The sequence below is a fragment of the Lagenorhynchus albirostris genome, chromosome 3 (assembly GCF_949774975.1).
Source record: "Lagenorhynchus albirostris chromosome 3, mLagAlb1.1, whole genome shotgun sequence".
NCBI classification, from domain to species: Eukaryota; Metazoa; Chordata; class Mammalia; order Artiodactyla; family Delphinidae; genus Lagenorhynchus; species Lagenorhynchus albirostris.
This window is the reverse complement of record NC_083097.1, coordinates 127,024,949-127,043,212: the sequence shown is the minus strand read 5'-3', so window position 1 is coordinate 127,043,212 and position 18,264 is coordinate 127,024,949. Positions and strand designations below refer to the sequence as shown.

General features: G+C 42.7%; 2 protein-coding genes across 2 annotated transcripts in view; both read left to right on the top strand.

Moving 5' to 3' along the window:
* SLC36A2 (solute carrier family 36 member 2) overlaps window positions 1–1,553 on the top strand; it is a 75,077-nt gene extending 73,524 nt beyond the window's left edge. Inside the window, exons 14-15 of the mRNA XM_060144059.1 lie at window positions 75–494; window positions 1,340–1,553. Coding sequence (XP_060000042.1) covers window positions 75–346 — 272 coding nt within the window. The 3' untranslated portion in view covers window positions 347–494; window positions 1,340–1,553. The remainder of the gene's footprint in view (window positions 1–74; window positions 495–1,339) is intronic.
* SLC36A3 (solute carrier family 36 member 3) overlaps window positions 1,031–18,264 on the top strand; it is a 39,173-nt gene continuing 21,939 nt past the window's right edge. The window contains exons 1-4 of the mRNA XM_060144060.1: window positions 1,031–1,465; window positions 12,218–12,308; window positions 14,786–14,874; window positions 17,677–17,772. Coding sequence (XP_060000043.1) covers window positions 12,222–12,308; window positions 14,786–14,874; window positions 17,677–17,772 — 272 coding nt within the window. The 5' untranslated portion in view covers window positions 1,031–1,465; window positions 12,218–12,221. The remainder of the gene's footprint in view (window positions 1,466–12,217; window positions 12,309–14,785; window positions 14,875–17,676; window positions 17,773–18,264) is intronic.

Sequence of the window (18,264 nt, the reverse complement as noted above, 5' to 3'; positions counted from 1 at the left end):
AAGATTTTTAAAACAAACTTTAAAATTTTGGCTAAGCCTGGGAAGAGCCTTCTATCCCGTATCATCTCCCGCAGGCATCTTGGCCATCCTCATCCCCCGCCTGGACCTGGTCCTCTCTCTGGTGGGCTCCCTGAGCAGCAGTGCGCTGGCCCTCATCATCCCACCCCTCCTGGAGATCACCACCTACTACTCAGAGGGCATGAGTCCCATCACCATCATCAAGGACGCCCTGATCAGCATCCTGGGCTTCGTGGGCTTTGTGATGGGGACCTACCAGGCCCTGGACGAGCTGATCCAGTCAGAAGACCCTCTCACCGTTTCCAACTCCACCATTTTTATTCAGTGAAAATGGCACTGCTTCTTACCCACCAGCACCTGACATTTAATGATATAAATCTCTTCTATATGCATTATCTATATTTTGCTGCTTTACCTTTCTCTGAGTCAAGTCACAGTGAAACAAGCACGGACTCACCAGCTACAAGGTCTAGATGGTAATTAAAAAAAATTTTTTTTTAATTTATTTTCTTTCCGTCTCTAGCTTTCCACTACACTGAGAGCTCTCTCACTGAAGGCTCTTGATTCCATTCGGGTTTTTGGCAATTCACACGATGAATTTCACACCTTGAGTGGGGCTATGCAAGAGGAAGCCACCAGGGGGCATCCAAGAGGCAGCACCTGACAGAAGGAGGTGCAGCCAGCTAAGGCTGATGGTGATTTGGTAGACAAAGGGTGTCCTCTTTTCCAGATCTGTTTAAAGAGCAAAGATTAAGAGTGGGGACATAATCCATAATCCAGCAAGGTGTGCACAGCTCCAGCGTCAAGATGGACAGGATCCACAGGTCCATGGTGAGCTGCAACTCTCAGACAGAAAGGAACCACCATATTTAAGTCAAGGGCAATAAACTTTCTAAACAACTGGATAAAGTTTTGGCCCAATTCAAAGATCTCAACAAGGGACAGTCGTCACAGAAATGGATGTGCCAATGGCGAGGGGTGGGGGGTAGGGTGGGGATGGACAATGATTATTTCATTATTTATCTCTTGATTCTTTTTTTTTCTTTAACCTCTTGATTCTTGCAACAAGCGTTCTTTCTTACCTACCACACACCAAGCATAGTTCAAAGTTCTTGTAATAGTTTGCAAAAATGGTGACAAATTCCTCTTGACAATGTGACATTGCAGCTCCCATCAAGAAGTGAAATCTATATCTCTACCCCTAGAAACTTGTCTTGGCCTTGTAACTTGCTTTGGCCAATGGGACATTAGTAAATGTGACGCAAGCAGAGGTTTCGTGACGGCTAATGCATTGGAACTTTCATCGTGATGCTCTGTGTAGATAAGAGCACCAAGTGAAGAAGCCGGGGCTAGCCTGCTGGAGGAAGAGAGACCATGTGGAGCAGAAATGAATCATCCCAGTTGAGCCCCATCTCCCAGAACAGCCAGCCTGCCGACTTCCAGACACGTGAGTGATGTATCCTAGACTATATACAGCCCCAGTCAAGCTGGCCTGGACCATAAATATTGCTCAGATGATCCACAGAATTATGAGAAATAATAAATGTTTTTAGTCTTAAGCCATAAGATGTGGAAGCTTTTATGCAGCAAAAGCTAACTGATACATTTCTCTAAAGGGGATACACTAATGAGTGAGAAAAGAATCTCTGTCCTCCAGCTAGTCTGCTCTCCACTGGGGAATAATGACAGGTCATCAACTAAGTTAATACCATCATAGGTCCGTTTGAGGGCAGGGGGACACTAACTGCTCTGGAGTACTGAGCATGTCTTTCCACCGGTGGCACCATTAGAGCTGGATTTTGAGTAGAACTTGGGTCTCCCAACACTGAATCTGACCCTCCTTCCACTCAATCCTGCTGCCTTGACATTCCTGTGCCTTTTGTCATGTCTGACCTTGGCTGACAGCCAGGAGCCCCTCAACCCAACACAGCACTTCACCCTTCTTGGTGGTGACGGCTCCCTCCCTCCTCCCTAAAATCACTAAAATTGGGGAAAGGCATATAGATAAATGAGATGTTGTAGGCAGATCTGTAGTTTAGTGGGGGGTAAGGATGTTTCTTATTACACTCGCTATGGTGTTGGAAAGTTACCCATGCTTGTTTCAGCCTCAGTTTTAAGATACCATTTTAAACAGCCCTTTCCTGCTTATTTTTATCCATCACCCTCCCTTTGCAGCCTAGGGAAGTTACGGAGGGGTGAGGGGCGTGTCTGCCCCAATTCCCAAGTCCTGGTCTCCTGTTTTTGTGTGTTACTTTCTACCTGCTGGATTCCAGAAGGTACTTCATGAACACAAGCTCCACACCCAGATCCCATAGTCTGCAGAGTACCTGCTGGGAGATGGGACACTCATAGCCTCTGCAGTGGTCCACAGCCTACCTGGCCAGAGAGCTGGGTCATCATTTCTACATCAGAAATGTAAAAGACCCAAAGGACTTCCACCGATTGGTTCAGAGGCTTGGCAAAGTGGTCTTCCTCTCTCTGACCCTGTCTCCTCCACCTGGCTCAACTGTCACCCCACCCGACCTTGCTAAGTTTAAGATTGTTTTCTCTGTTATTAAAAAATGGTCACTCTCATTCTCCAAGGACAAGTCCCTACTGTGTAAGATGATCAGGTTAATCTTATCATTTAGACCAGTCTGGCTAAAGTTAAATCTTGGAAAGAAAGAAAGAAATTTAGCAACATGGATATAAGCAATAAAAGCAATCTGGGGAGACTTATTAGTAATTGTCAGCAACACTGAAGATACCAACTATTAGAATTGCGTGAGTGTTGGGGGTATTAAAATTTTTTAATTGTTTGATACTGGGTTTTTACACACACACACACACACACACACACACACACACACACAGAGGCTTCCCCCTCCCTACCCCCCTACTGATTCTTTAACTTTGGGAGCTTGCTTTTGAATCAAGGATCAGAGAAAATCATTCCATTCCTCAGTGAGCACTTTTTAAGTGTTTTGCATGTGCTTATCTCATTTAATCCTTACAATGAAACCATGAGGTATGTATTGTCATTGTTCTTATTTTCAGATAAGGAAATAGGCTTAGAAATATTGAATAACTTGCTGACGATCAAACATATAGTGACAAATGGGTTCGGGACTGAAGACTTTCCACACCAACACTCCTCACTGCTTTGTAGAGATCCCAGGAGAGACCTTTGAATGATGGTGGTTAAAGTAAAAACGGGAAAAATGTGTCCAGTGGAGTACACATTTTCAAAAATTAGAAACCCCACAGCCTCTCTTTATAAGTAATAAATCAGCTGTGAACTGAAGAGGGGGTTTCTGGAGACTGTATGGTGATTCAGGAGCAAAGCAGGATTTCCTTGCCACCCTTCAAGTCTGCCTGATGCTATTTAAACTATTCTCAGGCCTAGAGAGAAAAGAGTCTTCCCTACTTTTTATACAAAGATATCCTGATTCTGATACCAAAATCTGACAAAGCACACAGAAAAACCATGACCAAATATAAACATAAATACAAGCATCTTTGGGACTTCCCTGGTGGCGCAGTGGTTAAGAATCCGCCTGCCAACGCAGGGGACACTGGTTCGAGCCCTGGTCCGGGAAGATCCCACATGCTGCGGAGCAACTAAGCCCACACATCACAACTACTGAGCCTGCACTCTAGAGCCCGTGAGCCACAACTACTGAGCCCACATGCCACAACTACTGAAGCCCACGCACCTAGAGCCCGTGCCCCGCAATAAGAGAAGCCACCACAATGAGAAGCCCGTGCACCACAATGAAGAGTAGCCCCCACTCGCCGCAACTAGAGAAAGCCCGCATGCAGCAACGAAGACCCAACACAGCCAAAAATTAATTAATTAATTAAAATATAATCTGCAAAATCATTCTTTCCTACATACTAATTGTCATCAAAAAAACAAAATGAGTGGAATGATATCAGCAACATGGAGTGAAGAGCTACCTCTCTCTCTCCCCCCTTCAATCTACAATCAGTCAAACATCCACAATTCAACAAAGGCTCCTCTGCCCAACACACCAGGACACTAGAGAATTCTAAACATCTGTATACCTAAAGGTGGGTAGACTGAAACACATAAAGGAGGCAGAACTGAGGGACCAGTAGAGTTGGTGCCTGCAATCCCAGCCCTTTGACCGTGGCAGCTAAACCGCAGCTTCAGAGAACCCAAGAGTAGAAGGGGAGGTGGAGCACACAACTCCAGCCTCCTGACCACAGCTGTGCCTGTGGCCACAGGTAGCTGTGCCTGCGGCCAATAGATAGTGTTCAATAAATAGTCACATGCAAAGAAATGAAACTAGACCATTATCTTACACCATACGCAGAAATCAACTCAAAGTGCATTAAAGACTTGAATATAAGACATGAAACCATAAAACTAGAAGAAAACAGAGTCAGTACCCTCCTTGACATAAGTCTTAGCAATATCTTTCTAGATATGTCTCTTCAGGCAAGGGAAACAAAAGCAAAAAGGGACTACATAAAACTAAAAAGCTTCTGCACAACAAAGGAAACAATCAATAAAAGGAAAAGACAACCAACTAAATGGGAGAAAATACTTGGAAATGATATATTCATTAAGGGATTAATATCCAAAATATATAAAGAACTCATACAACTCAACAACAAAACCCAAACAACCCATTTAAAAAATAGGCAGAGGAGCTGAATAGACATTTTTCCAAAGAAGACATACAAATGACCAATAGGCACATGGAAAGATGCTCAACATCACTAATTATAAGAAAAATACAAATCAAAACCACAATGAGATATCACCTCACACTGGTAAGAATGACTGTTATCAAAAGGACAAGAAATAACAAGTGTTGGTGAAGAAGTAGAGAAAAGGGAACTCCTGTGCACTGTTGGTGGGAATGTAAATTGGTGCAGCCACTATGGAAAACAGTATGCAGATTCTTCAGAATTCTCCAAGATTCTTCAGATTCTACAAGAACAGACCTACCATATGATTCATGTATCCCACTTCTGGGCATTTATCCAAATAACGTAAAAACACCAATTTAAAAAGGTAAACGAACCCCTGTGTTAACTGTGTTACTATTGACAAGAGCCAAGATACGGAAACAGTGGATAAAGAATAAGTGGTATATATGTACAACGGAATACTACTAAGCCACCAAAAAAGATAAAATCTTGCCATTTGTGACAATATGGATGGAACTTGAGGGTATTACGCTAAGTGAAATAAGTCAGACAGGGACTTCCCTGGTGGCGCAGTGGTTAAGAATCTGCTTGCCGATGCAGGGGACAGGGTTCAAGCCCTGGTCCAGGAAGATCCCACATGCCGTGGAGCAGCTAAGGCTATGAGCCACAACTGCAGTCCAGAGCCTGCGAGCCACAACTACAGAGCTCACGTGCCACAACTACTGAAACCCACGTGCCTAGAGCCTGTGCTCTGCAACAAGAGAAGCCACCGCAATGAGAAGCTCATGCACTGCAACAAAGAGTAGCCCCCGCTCGCCGCAACTAGAGAAAGTCAGTGCACAGCAGCGAAGACCCAACACAGCGAACAATTAATTAATCTTTTAAAAAGAAATAAGTCAAAGACAAATACCCTATGATTTCACTTATATGTGGAATATTAAAAACTAATAAACAAACAAAAACAAAATAAATGAACAAACCAAACTGGACAAAAACAAACACATAGATATAGAGAACAGAGCAGTAGTTTCCAGAGGGGGAGGGATGGGGGAGGGCAAAATGGGTAAAGGGCGTCAACTGTATGGTGATGGATGGAAACTAAACTTATGGTGGTGAGCATACTGTAGTGTATAGAGAAGTAGAAATTTAATATTGTACACATGAAACATATAATGTTATAATATTGTACACATGAAACATATAATGTTATAAATCAAAATTACCTCAATTCAAAAATAGTAATAAAAATAAATAAAAGGGGAGTTATTAGAAATCCTACACGTAACAACAGGAAACAAAAGCACCTAGAAACAAACTTTTAAAATGTGCTATATCTATGTGAAGAAAAAGTCTACTAAGAGGTATAAATTAAGATTTCCATAAATAGAGTCATAATGCATGCTTTAGATGGGAAAACTCAGATTGTAAATATGACCATTTTGCCCAATATAATCTATAAATCTAACTTAATCTCAATAAAAATACCCAACTAGATTTCAGTGGGGGGTTGAGGGGGTTAGGAGATTCTTAAAGTTATCTAGAAGGATTAATGGAGGGGGGAAATAAAATCATGAAAAAGGTAAAGTGGCCCTTTCTTATCAGATATTAAATACACTACATAATTAAAACAATTTGGTACTAGCATTAGAAAAGACTAACCAATGGAAAAGGAGAATACAAAAAAACATATCCAAGCCTACAGAGCAATTTGATTAATATGAGGGAAACCTTTCAAATAAAATGAGGAAAATATAGATTATTCAATATATGGTGTTGGGAAAACTAGCTAGCCATTTAGAAAATGTATTAGCAACAGTAATAACTTATTGGTGCTTACCAGGTGCTGAGCACTGTTCTAAGTGCTGTACACATGTTAATTCATTTAATCTTCCTAACAATGCTCTGACATTGGTATTACTATCATACTCATTTTACAGATGAGGAATGTAAGGCACAGAAAGGTTAAGTGACTTGGCCATGCCACACAACTAGTAAGTGGCAAACCCAGAATTCTATTAAGAATTAAAAATTAGATATTTAAAGGCAAAAATTAATAGCCATTAAAAATATACATCTCTATTTTTCCAAAGAAGACATACAGATGGCCAGCAGGCACATGAAAAGATGTTCAACATTGCTAATCATCAGAGAAATGCAAGTCAAAACCACAATCAGGGACTTCCCTGGGGGTGCAGTGGATAAGACTCAACACTCCCAATGCAGGGAGCCCAGATTCGATCCTTGGTCAGGGAACTAGATCCCACATGCATGCCACAACTAAGATTCTCATGCCACAACTAAGGAGCTCACACACCACAACTAAGGAGCCCACGAGTCACAATTAAGAAGCCCGCCTGCTGCAACTAAGACCCAGCGCAACCAAATAAATAAACACTTTTTAAAAAAACCACAATGAGATATCACATCACACCTGTCAGAATGGCTATCATCAATAAGACCACAAATAACAAGTGTTGGGGGTGTGTGGAGAAAAGGGAACCTTTGTACACTGTTGGTGGGGATGTAAATTGGTGCAGCCACTATAGAAGACAGTACGGAGCTTCCTCAAAAAACTAAAAGCAGAATTACCATATGATCCAGCAATTCCACTCCTGGGTATATATCTGAAGAAAACAAAAACACTAATTTGAAAAAATACATACACCCCAATGTTCATAGCAGCATTATTTACAAATACCAAGAGATGGAAGCAACCTAAGTGCACATCAGCAGATGAATGGACAAAGAAGATTTGGTGTATATACAATGGACTATTAGTCATAAAAGAGAATGAAAATTTGCAACAGCATGGATCGACCTGGAGGGTATTATGCTTAGTGCAATAAGTCAGACAGAGAAAGACAAATTCTGTATGTTATCACTTATATGTGGAATCTAAAAAATAAAACAAAAGAATGACTATAACAAACTGTGAGGAAAGAGACTCCACAGATACAGGGAACAAACTAGTGGATACCAATGGAGAGAGGGGAAGGGGGAGGGATGAGACAGGGATAGGGGATTAAGAGGTACAAATTACTATGTATAAAATAAATAATATACTGTACAGCACAGGGAAATATGGCCATTATTTTATAATAACTTTAGAGGCTAATCTATAGAAATTTTGAATCACTATGTTGTACACCTGGAACTAATATAATATTGTAAATCAACTACACATCAATTTAAAAACAAAGCCACTCCACCCCCACGCAGCGAAGGCGGCAGCCAGATTACCCTCTGTTGAGCCACACCTGCGTCCTGTGAGTCAGCAGCACCTTATTGGCCGGGCAGCCTCCATTGTGAGGTAGTTCTGGTTTCCTCCTTACCAAAGACAGACAAGCCCTGAGCCTGGCCCTACATCCAGGCACCAGAACTTCCAGTCCAATGCTGTCTTCTTCCTCCCAGTCACACAGTTCACTTTGCCCTAAAGCACTAAGGGCTAAACTGGGAGGGGCTGAAAGCCCAGGCGAGTCCCAGCGTGTGGCGGGGGCAATCACAAGGAGCCCTGAGAATCATACCGAGATGAGACTCTCGTAAGTCCCCAAAGCCAAGTGAGGCATATAATCGACATCAGCGTCCCCCTCTCACCAGCGCCAGGGCCAGGCACCCTTGGGAATTAGGAGCCAGCGTCTCAGTGCTGCAGCCTTGGTTCCTCTGGAGAAAAACCCATGGGAGGCTGGTTCAAGGCTGTTACAGTCCTTAACCCTGAGCCGCCACCACCTACCCACCATGCTGAAGATCTCATTGCTTGCAAGGGACAACAACAGCGAGCCCAAGTCCTTGGATGATGGGTCCAAGTCACTCTCGGAGAGTAGAAGTAGCATCACTTCAGACAGTGTCCGTCCTGAAGAGGAAGCCAATGGATTATCGTAAGTGGCTGCACGGCCCTCCTCTATCTGAGGTCAGGCACTGCTGCCTTCACAGAGCTGGGCCACAACTTCCTACTTTTCTCTTCTTAACACATTTATTCCCATTGAACAGGAGACACGTGGATTAAAGACGAAACCTTCAGAATCTAAGAAGTTTGACCCATGTGGCTCTGGGTATTACACCTGTTTCACAGGTTTTGCAAAATCGCAGAGAGTCATCCCCAACATGAGCTTCTTCTTTTTTTTTAAATTAAGTAATTTATTTATTTAACCTGTGCCAGGTCTTAGTTGCGGCGCTCCGGGATCTTAGTTGTGGCATGCAGACTTCTTAGTTGTGGCATGTAAACTCTTAGTTGCAGCATGCGGGATCTAGTTCCCTGACCAGGGATGAAACCCGGGCCCTCTGCGTTGGGAGAGTGGCGTCTTACCCCTGGGCCACCAGGGAAGTCCCCAACGTGAGCTTCTCAATTCCCACAACAATTTTCTATCTCAGGCTGGCTGTTCTTTCTTCAGCAGTTTCAAGCTGCTTGCCTCTCTGTCGACTTCTGCTATCATTCATACTCTCTCTCCCTCTCCCTCTCTCCCTCTCTCCCCGCCCACCAGCCTCCCTCTCCCTTCCTCATACAAACCCATCCAGGAAATAGAAGTTCACCTCCTAGACCCATGTCCCTACTTTTACTCCCATAAACTCAGACACGTGGCTCTTTTCCCCAGGGCTGTATTGCCAATCAGACTATTATTTAGTAATCAGATCAGAAAGTATCCATGGTATAGAGAGATTGTAAATGACAATACCCAGTGTTGAAAGGATGTCAGGAAACGCCCTCTGTCGTGTCCTTTTGGGAAGAATTAAGCTAGTACCTTTCTAGATGGCAATGTTGTAATATATGTCGAATCCTAACACATATTTATATAAAACATACAAATACTTATTTGGCCTATGCTTTCTTTTAAAGTACACACACACACGCAAACAACTGGCCGTAGTGGCTGCTTCTGGCTACGAGAATTGGGAGACTGAGAGGCAGAGACAGAAGAGACATTTATGTTCACTACATAAGGTTTTTTTGGGTTCTTTTTTAGTTTGTTTTACTTTTTGAATTTCATACTGTGTTACTTAGGGCTTTTTTTTTTTTTTTTTTTGGCTGCGTTGGGTCTTCGTTGCTGCACGTGGGCTTTCTCTAGTTGCAGCGAGCCGGGGCTACTCTTCGTTGCGGTGCGCGTGCTTCTCATTGCAGTGGCTTCTCTTGTTGCGGAGCACGGGCTCTAGGCGCGTGGGCTTCAGTAGTTGTGGCACGCAGGCTCAGTAGTGGTGGCGCACAGGCTTAGTTGCTCTGTGGCATGTGGAATCTTCCCGGACCAGGGATCAAACCTGTGTCCCCTGCATTGGCAGGTGGATTCTTAACCACTGCGCCACCAGGGAATTCCCCTACTTAGGGCTTTTTAAGCGTAAGTAAATATAAATAAATAAATCCTTTGATCAGTTATACCACTTCCAGGAATTTTTCCTAAGGAGATAATAATGCAGGTATGAATGATAATTTTATTGAAGCCAGATCTTAACCTCAGATCTGGTTGTAATACTGACAATTGAGAAACAACGAGAGATTATTTAAAGTATGATACACATAGTGGGATACAATACAGCCATTAGGAGTGATGAAGGAAATCTATGGTTGTGTGAAAATATGTAGGACATACTAGTCATAAAGAAAATTAAAATACAGTATTATAATGGTTCTCCTTGTGTACAATCTGTGTGCATTTATAGACACGTAAGGATGCCTAGAGGAATGTTAAAGTGTTAAAAGTAGTTTTTTCCATTTGGTGGAATTTGAGTATTTCCTTTTATAATGACAATGTATCATTTTTCAAGGAAAAAAAAATAGAAACTTTTTTTTTAAGTCCCTGGGAGCTCCCAACATGTGTTTTACTCCTCACAGCCCTGATCTATGATGCTGTTAACTGAGGTGCAATGTTTTCTCCAAACCCTTATCTCACCCTTCCCAAGAGATTTGATCAGGTTGGGCAAGACGCTGCTGTAGGAAAGAAATGAGAGATGGAGGGATGGAGAACAGGAAGGGGGCACATCTTTTGGAGAAATTACTATCAAAGAATTGACAAAAGATTGTTTTAAATAGGGTGGGTTTTTTTTTTGACTTGACATATTTTTCAAAAATTGCAGTTACCAAGAAATATAAATTTCTGTTGGAAGTGAAGGGACAGCTTGTACCACCCCACCCCCCCTTTGCTTAGGTGAAAAGTCTGAACTCACAGAGATGCAGGAAGTCACTCTCTTCTCTCAGCCCCAGCCCTCTCCCTGGGCAATACTGAAATGCCAAAACCTGACCCAGCCCTGACACCCTAACCAACAGGACAAGACCAGGAGGCGTGAGCCCTGACTCGCCATGTGACCTTGGTCAGTTTATTTCCACCCTCCGGGCTGCCTCCAGACAGTCCAAAGGCTGCACAAGGAGGTGCCTCCAATGACCTCCTCCAGGTACCTTTTGTTACAGGAGGAGGGGGCCCCACTACCTGCTTAAACCAGCCCTTGCTTGCCTTTTTTCTATCACCCCAGCTCTGCCTCCTCTTTAGGAAGCCGTTTCAAACAGGTGAGCACCATAAGGCCAAACCAAAGGTGGTGGTGGTGGTGATGATGATGATGATAATGATGTTGATGGTGATGATGCCTCACATCTGTGAAGCACTTCAAAATTCCAAGATTCATTACGTCATTACCTCTTCTGATTCTTATTATATCCTTGGGAGGTAGGCAGGTCAAGATGAACAAACAGAAGATGTAAGCTGCCGAGGGGCCTTCCCAAAATAGTGATCAAACACAGTCGGTTAATGGCAGAGCTAGAACTCAGAATCCAGTGGTCCTACCGCAGTTCAGTCCTTTGCAGTCAACTTTTCATTTCAATTCCTTTTTGATTCTCTTCTCAAGATCCTGTTCCACATTCCCCCTCCCTAGTGGACTGGTGATGCCTGAGCAGGCACTGCCAGCACTGGTGTGGAGAACATTTAGAACCCTGGTATCTAGCACCCCGCCAGGCACATAGTAAGTGTTCTATACGCACGTTTAGCAACTGCTATTAAATTGTATCCAGTGCATAGCATGGAATAAGTTTGCAGTGAATATTGTTGAGTAAATGGATGAAAGAGTGAACTAGAACCAATAAATATTCCATATGTGGTGGCAGACGGTTGTTTCTCTAGTGAATGAATTAATAAATGACTGGGCAGCGATAATTACCTGTAAATTGAGAAAATTCTTATTATTTTTTCCATTGTCTATCTAAATGCCAAACATCTAGTAGGTCTCAATACATTTTGAGTGAAAGTATCACGAAAGAAATCGTTGAATGCATTAATGAATATACTGGTACTAGGGAGTTATCCAGAATAGTAGCAATGGTTATTAACCTTTTCTTTAGAGCCTAGTGTGTGTTAAATATTTGTTGAGTCACCCGAACAAGCACCAGCCCTTGATCAGAGGTTCCAGAACAGATCCTGGGAACTGAGAGTTAAACCAGAGTCTCCTTCATCTGGTTTTGTCTTCCCACCACAGGGTGCCTGGAGAGGCTGAAAGAAGCCTGAGCAGTTGCGTCTCCTTTCCCTCTGCTAACATACCCTTTTGTTGCCTTATGCTCCCCCTACAGGATTATGCAAACCTTGATTCACTTATTGAAATGCAACATTGGCACGGGGCTCCTGGGACTTCCTCTGGCCATGAAAAATGCCGGCTTATTGGTAAGATGGACCTGTGCAATGGGGACCAGGTCTACCCATTTGGGGGAAAGGGTTGGTGGTTCCCTAAGGCCTTAGTACTGTTTATCAATGGGCAATAAGCCTATTGCTTAGGGGGTCACCCTTTGGAATAGGAAATGAGCCTATTGGCATCAGTCCACTGGAGCCAACCCAGAGCTAAATGGAGCATGCCTGGAGGAGACAAGCTATTCTTTTTTTTTTTCCAGTTTTATTGAGATATAATTGACATACAGCTTTGTATAAATTTAAGGTGTACCGCATAATGACTTGACATACGTATACTACAAAATGATTGCCACAATAAATTTAGTTAACATCCATCTCCCCATATAGTTACAAAAATAGATGTTTTTCCCTTGTGATGAAAACTTTTAGGATGTACTCTCTTTGCAACTCTCAAATATACCATATAGCAGTGTTAACTACAGTCACTGTGTTGTACAATACACCCCCAGTACCTTTTATCTCAAAACTGGAAGTTTGTACCTTTTGACCACCTCCATCCAGTTCCCCTTCCCCACCATTGTTCTTAAAGGCTCACCATACTCGCATACTGACGCAGAACCTACTTTGCCACAGTTCTTCCAACTCCCTAGGATTATATCCTTGTTATTTCATTCATTTATATCAGCAGCCTGGCCCCTCCAGGCATTTGAGTGTGTGACTCCTGTTTGTGATTGATTGTGAGAAAGTGGCTTGGAAAATGAGGATAACGAATTCTCTACCAATCCCCTGACACTTCCTGTGCCCTCCCACCTCTGTCTTCTTGCTTATGCTGTTACCTCCTCCCTTATTTCTGTCTTTTGAACTCCACCTCCTCTGTAAAATTTGACTGTTTCCTATTAAAATTCCTTCACCTTGAGTTTTTCTAGAACTTATATCTACCTAACCTGGAATCCTCCCAGCACTTACAAAGATGAAACATGCTTATTTTGAAAAATACCTATCTTCCTCACTTATCTGAAAGCTCTGAGGGCAGGTACTCTCTAATTCATCTTTACACCTCCCCACAATACCTGCTATAGAGACTGCCACACTGGAAGTCCCAATTTGTGTCCATGGAATTGAATAGATAATTTCCATTTAGTGGAAACGAATTTCTCCTTCTCTCCAGGCCTGCAAAGTGGCCCTCATGTCTAAAAAAGTCACATTGAGACCCTGGCTACTGACATGACTTCCAATCTGAATCAGTTCCAACCCAGAGATGGGAAGTTCCCCTTTAGAATTCTCAGGGTTCTAGAACTTCTGAAGAGCATTGTTACCACATGGCCCTCGACCAAATTCTCTTTGCCAGTGTGGTCTTTGCTTTTTAAGATAACTCTTTCATCCTTTGATTTTTGGTTCCAAAGAGTTATTAGGTGATTTCTTTACCCTCCATCTCCCATCAGAACCTGTAATCATGATTCATTTGAGAAATATATATTGAGCACCTACTATTCTTAAGCCCTGGGAATATAGATATAAACAAGACAAAAGAGTCTCTGCTATAGGGAGGCTACATCCTGGTGCAATCTAGTGGTGCTCTTCATCTCTCAAATTACTTTGTGATATTAGCACAGGTCACATCTATAAAGGCACAGGTGTGCAGCACAAAGAGGGTGAGAGAGCCCCTCTTCGCTCTGTGCTGTTGTGATCACATCTGGGAGATAATGATGAATGATGAGCCCTGCTTTTTAATCTCATCACACATAAAAAAAATGGAGACTGTGAGGAGGAGACTTGTTCATTAGCTTGACTCTAGTCATCATTTCTCTGTGTATGTATATCAAATCGTGTTGTTCACCTTAAATGCATACAATTTTTAGTTAAAAAAATAAAAGGGACATGGAAAGTAGACATACGAGAGCAGTGATTCTCAACTGAGGGTAATTTTGCACCCCCCTTACCCAAAGACATTTGCAATGTCTGGAGACATTCTTGGTTGCCACAACTTGGAGAGGAGGGGGAGGGAGTGCTTCTGAAATCCAGTGGGTGGAGGCCAGTGGTGCTGCTAAATATCCCACAATGTATAGGACAGCCCCCTGCAGCAACAAAAAATCAGCTGGCCCAAAATATCAGTAGTGCCCCTTTTGATAACTTTGTACTAAAGGAAGGAAGCCAATCCCTAAAAGGAACCTTGGTCTTCAAGCATCTTGGAGGAGGTAAGGGCTGGGATGTGAGAAGGAATGAGAGATCTAGAAGCGGAACTAAAGGCCGATGAGGAAAGGCGTGGGCTGTCTGGGAGGCAGTGAGCTCTCTGTTACTGGAAGTATTGTAGCACAGGTTGGGCAGCCACTTTGCAGTGATGCCAAGAAGGGTATTCAGGCCAGAGCATCTGGGGGCACAAGGACATTCAGGCAGGGGCTCTCATCCCCAAATCTCTATTAGGAGAGGGACCCTAGCACCCAGGCAGGGAGAGGGCCAGGTATGGGAGCAATTCACCTGTGGCTCACTGTGCCCACATCTCCTTTCCCCTCCAGGTCGGTCCTTTCAGCCTGCTTGCCATCGGGATCCTCACTGTGCACTGCATGGTCATCCTGTTGAACTGTGCTCATCGCCTAAGTCAGAGGTGAGAGTCCTGCTTCTCTGTCACTTGGTGCCGGGTTCCATCTCAGGGTGTGCTAAGTTTCCCTGGATCGCTGACCCAATTAGCTGGCCCCCTCTCCAGGCCACCACCCCTGCTCCTCTAGATACTGCAAAGGCGGTGGAGGGAGTGATTAAAATCCCACCCGGGAACTCCTAGGTCTGGACCCAACTCTGCTGCTAACTAGCTGGACAACTTTGCCAATCTCCTGAACTCTCTGAGCCCAAATATCCCTATCTAGAGAAATCAAAAGGGATAAAGGATGCAAATGTGTCATACATATTCATGAATATGCGAGATACTTAAGATGTCTTTCTTTTCCTCTTAATCTCCCCACCCCCATCTCCCCCCAACTCCAATACATACACCTTCGAAGGGGAATTTCTTCCAGGTAAACCCTTCTTGGGACAAGTTAGTAACAGTAAAAAAACATAGTTAAAAAAAAAAAAAACATAGTTAACAATGAGATGAATAGCTCACAGGGATATTAGGGATATCCCTAATACAGGGGTCATTCACTTCAATCCCTAATAAAGTATACATATAACACTCAACGTTTATATATTTAAAACTGTAATGCAAAACAAAATTCCAGAAGGAAAAGACAAATGCAGTGAAAACAAACAATGCTGAAAATTTCATATTTTAAACTAGCAATTCATGGTGATTAGCAATTCTTTACAGCCGATAGGATTATGGCTTTCTGTCCACAGGGCTCAGCTTCTCCCAAGGCAGGCAAATCTAAATATGTCCTCATAGATGTGGAGAAAATCCTCATGAGTCAAAGTAGGGATATTAAATGAAGCTCCTCATAAAGTCAAATTATCATAACCCAAATAGGTGCATCTGGAGTATATGTCAATCACACCTAACTTGTGTGGTACTTTCCAGCCCACGAAACACTGTTAAGAGCATTTACTCATTCAGCAATTAAATTTATTGCACAATTACATTGTGCCAGGTACATGGCAAGAGCTTTGCAAGTCTTCTTTTATTTATTCCTTACAGTAAAATTTTATGGTAGGCACTATTTTTCCCAATTTATAGATGATTAAACTGAAGCTTAGGTGAGGTGAGTTAAATGCCTTGCTCAAGGTCACACAGCTAGGAAGAGGCAGAGCCAGTATTCTAAGACCTGTCTGACTCTACCCCTTAACCTATCTGCAAATCTTTTTCTTCCCTCAAGCGTGCCAGGACCATTTTATCACCGTGCAGGTTTCCAACATCTCTGTCATTTATGACAAGCTTTTCCTGATTTTTGCTTTTGATTATTTGTTTTTCCTTTTTTTTTTTTTTTCTCTAATACAGAGGTTATAGACCCATGGCCTAAGAGCTGACAATGGTTTTCAGATATATTTGGGAGGACTTCTACTGGGTTTTTAAAAATATTTATTTATTTATTTGGCTGTGCTGGGTCTTAGTTGCAACAGGCGGGCTCCTCAGTTGCGGCCCATGGGCTCCTTAGTTGTGGCATGTGAACTCCCAGTTACAGCATGCATGTGGGACCCAGTTTCCCGATGAGGGATTGAACCCAGGCCCCCTGCATTGGGAGCACAGAGTCCTAACTACTGCACCACCAGGGAAGTCCCTTGGTTTTTTGTTTTTTGCCAGTGTTTAAAAACCTGTAGATTTCACATAAAAAAAATCTGTACCTTCTTGCCAGTCAGACACTCTGCCACCTCTGCGGCTTCATTCCTTCATCATTCAGCTGGAGCCACATCCTGATCAAGTCCTTTTGGAGCAAGACCTGTACCAGAGCCTAGGATACTGTCTCCACTATCCCCTATTCTGTCTCATATCCAGCACTTCTCACCACATTACTGATACCTTTCTGATCCCCATTGCTTTTGAATTTGCAATCCTCAGAGTAATGTATTTGCCAGTCCTATGCAATGTGACCTCATCTATATTTCATATGCCAAACACACTGAGTAATAATAAAAACAGAAGCATCATGCCGTGTTCTCAGTGCGTCACCATATTCATCTCTTACTGGCTCCTCCCCAAAACCCAGACTGCATGTAAAAAAAACTGAAGCCTGGAAGTATCAAGAGACTTGCTCAAGGTCTCCCAGCCATCTAAGGGGGTGTGTTGGGACTTAAACCCTAGTCCCTGACAAGTCTGGGGCCCTTTCCCTCTCCAAGCTACTCCCCTGAGTCATGCAATTAACTCCAGGGACCTGGGCAACTTGCTCCCACTTGCTCTGTTGACAGTCCTCAGCAGGGCCTTCCTGTCCCTTAGGAAGGGCCACCTAGGGAAGGAGGGATGAAGGAAGAGGGATAGGCTGGAACTGGGTGCTGGGGAGGAGGCTAAAGATTACCTTTGCATGGTGTCTGGTCCGGGCCAAGCATCCCAAATGTTCCAACACCCTCAACAGTGGGAGGAAGGGAATGTAAGTCCAGAAAAGACAGAACCACTGTCTTGGCCATACTCATACCCCGTCCCCCTCCCTTCTTCTCCCTCTAACCAGGTGTGCACACCTCACAACTTTCGTATCCTCTCTGCCCTTGTTTGCAGACCTAATCAATTCACAGCTACTGTCTACCTAAATAATAATAATAATATCCACTTAAATATTAGTGTTAAAAAAGACAACTACACAAAAGAGGCAGAATTCTGAAACTTTTAAAAGTATACCATTATAAAATATCTCAATAATACTGTTGCTAGAAAATTACCAGAATGTCCCATATTAATACATGAATATATAATAATTACTCACTTCGGAAGTACATTGTACTTTAAAAAAAAATGTTTTAAGTTATTCATTGCTTGTCCTTTCCCTAGACTGCAAAAGACTTTTGTGAACTATGGAGAGGCCATGATGTACAGCCTCGAAACCTGCCCAAATGCCTGGCTGAGGACCCACTCAGTGTGGGGAAGGTAGTAGTCATAGATGTCACAGTAGTAGTAGTAATAATAACAACAACAATAATAATCCTCACCTGTTTTTTCTTTATTTCTAGTAACACAAGTTTTAAATGAGTATGTTCTTGTTGAAAACTATTGAACAATATAGAGAATCTCCTCTGGTAGCTCCATCCCCCATCCCACTCTTCACCCAAGAAGTAATCACTGATATCTAGTTAGTAAACATTCCTCTAGACTTTTTCTCTGCATGTACTTTTTCTCTGTATATATGTGTACAAATGGAAATATATATTTTGTTTTGTATTTTCTTGTATATTAATTGGAATATTTTTTGCAAATTTGCTCTTTCATCTAATAATATGATTAATTTCTTTCCACATTGGGACATAGAGATTGACCTCATTATTTTGTAAGGCTCACGATGTTTCCCCAGTATAGATGGATCCTGTGGGTTTTTTTTGTTTGTTTTTGTTTTTTTGCGGTACGCGGGCCTCTCACTGTCGT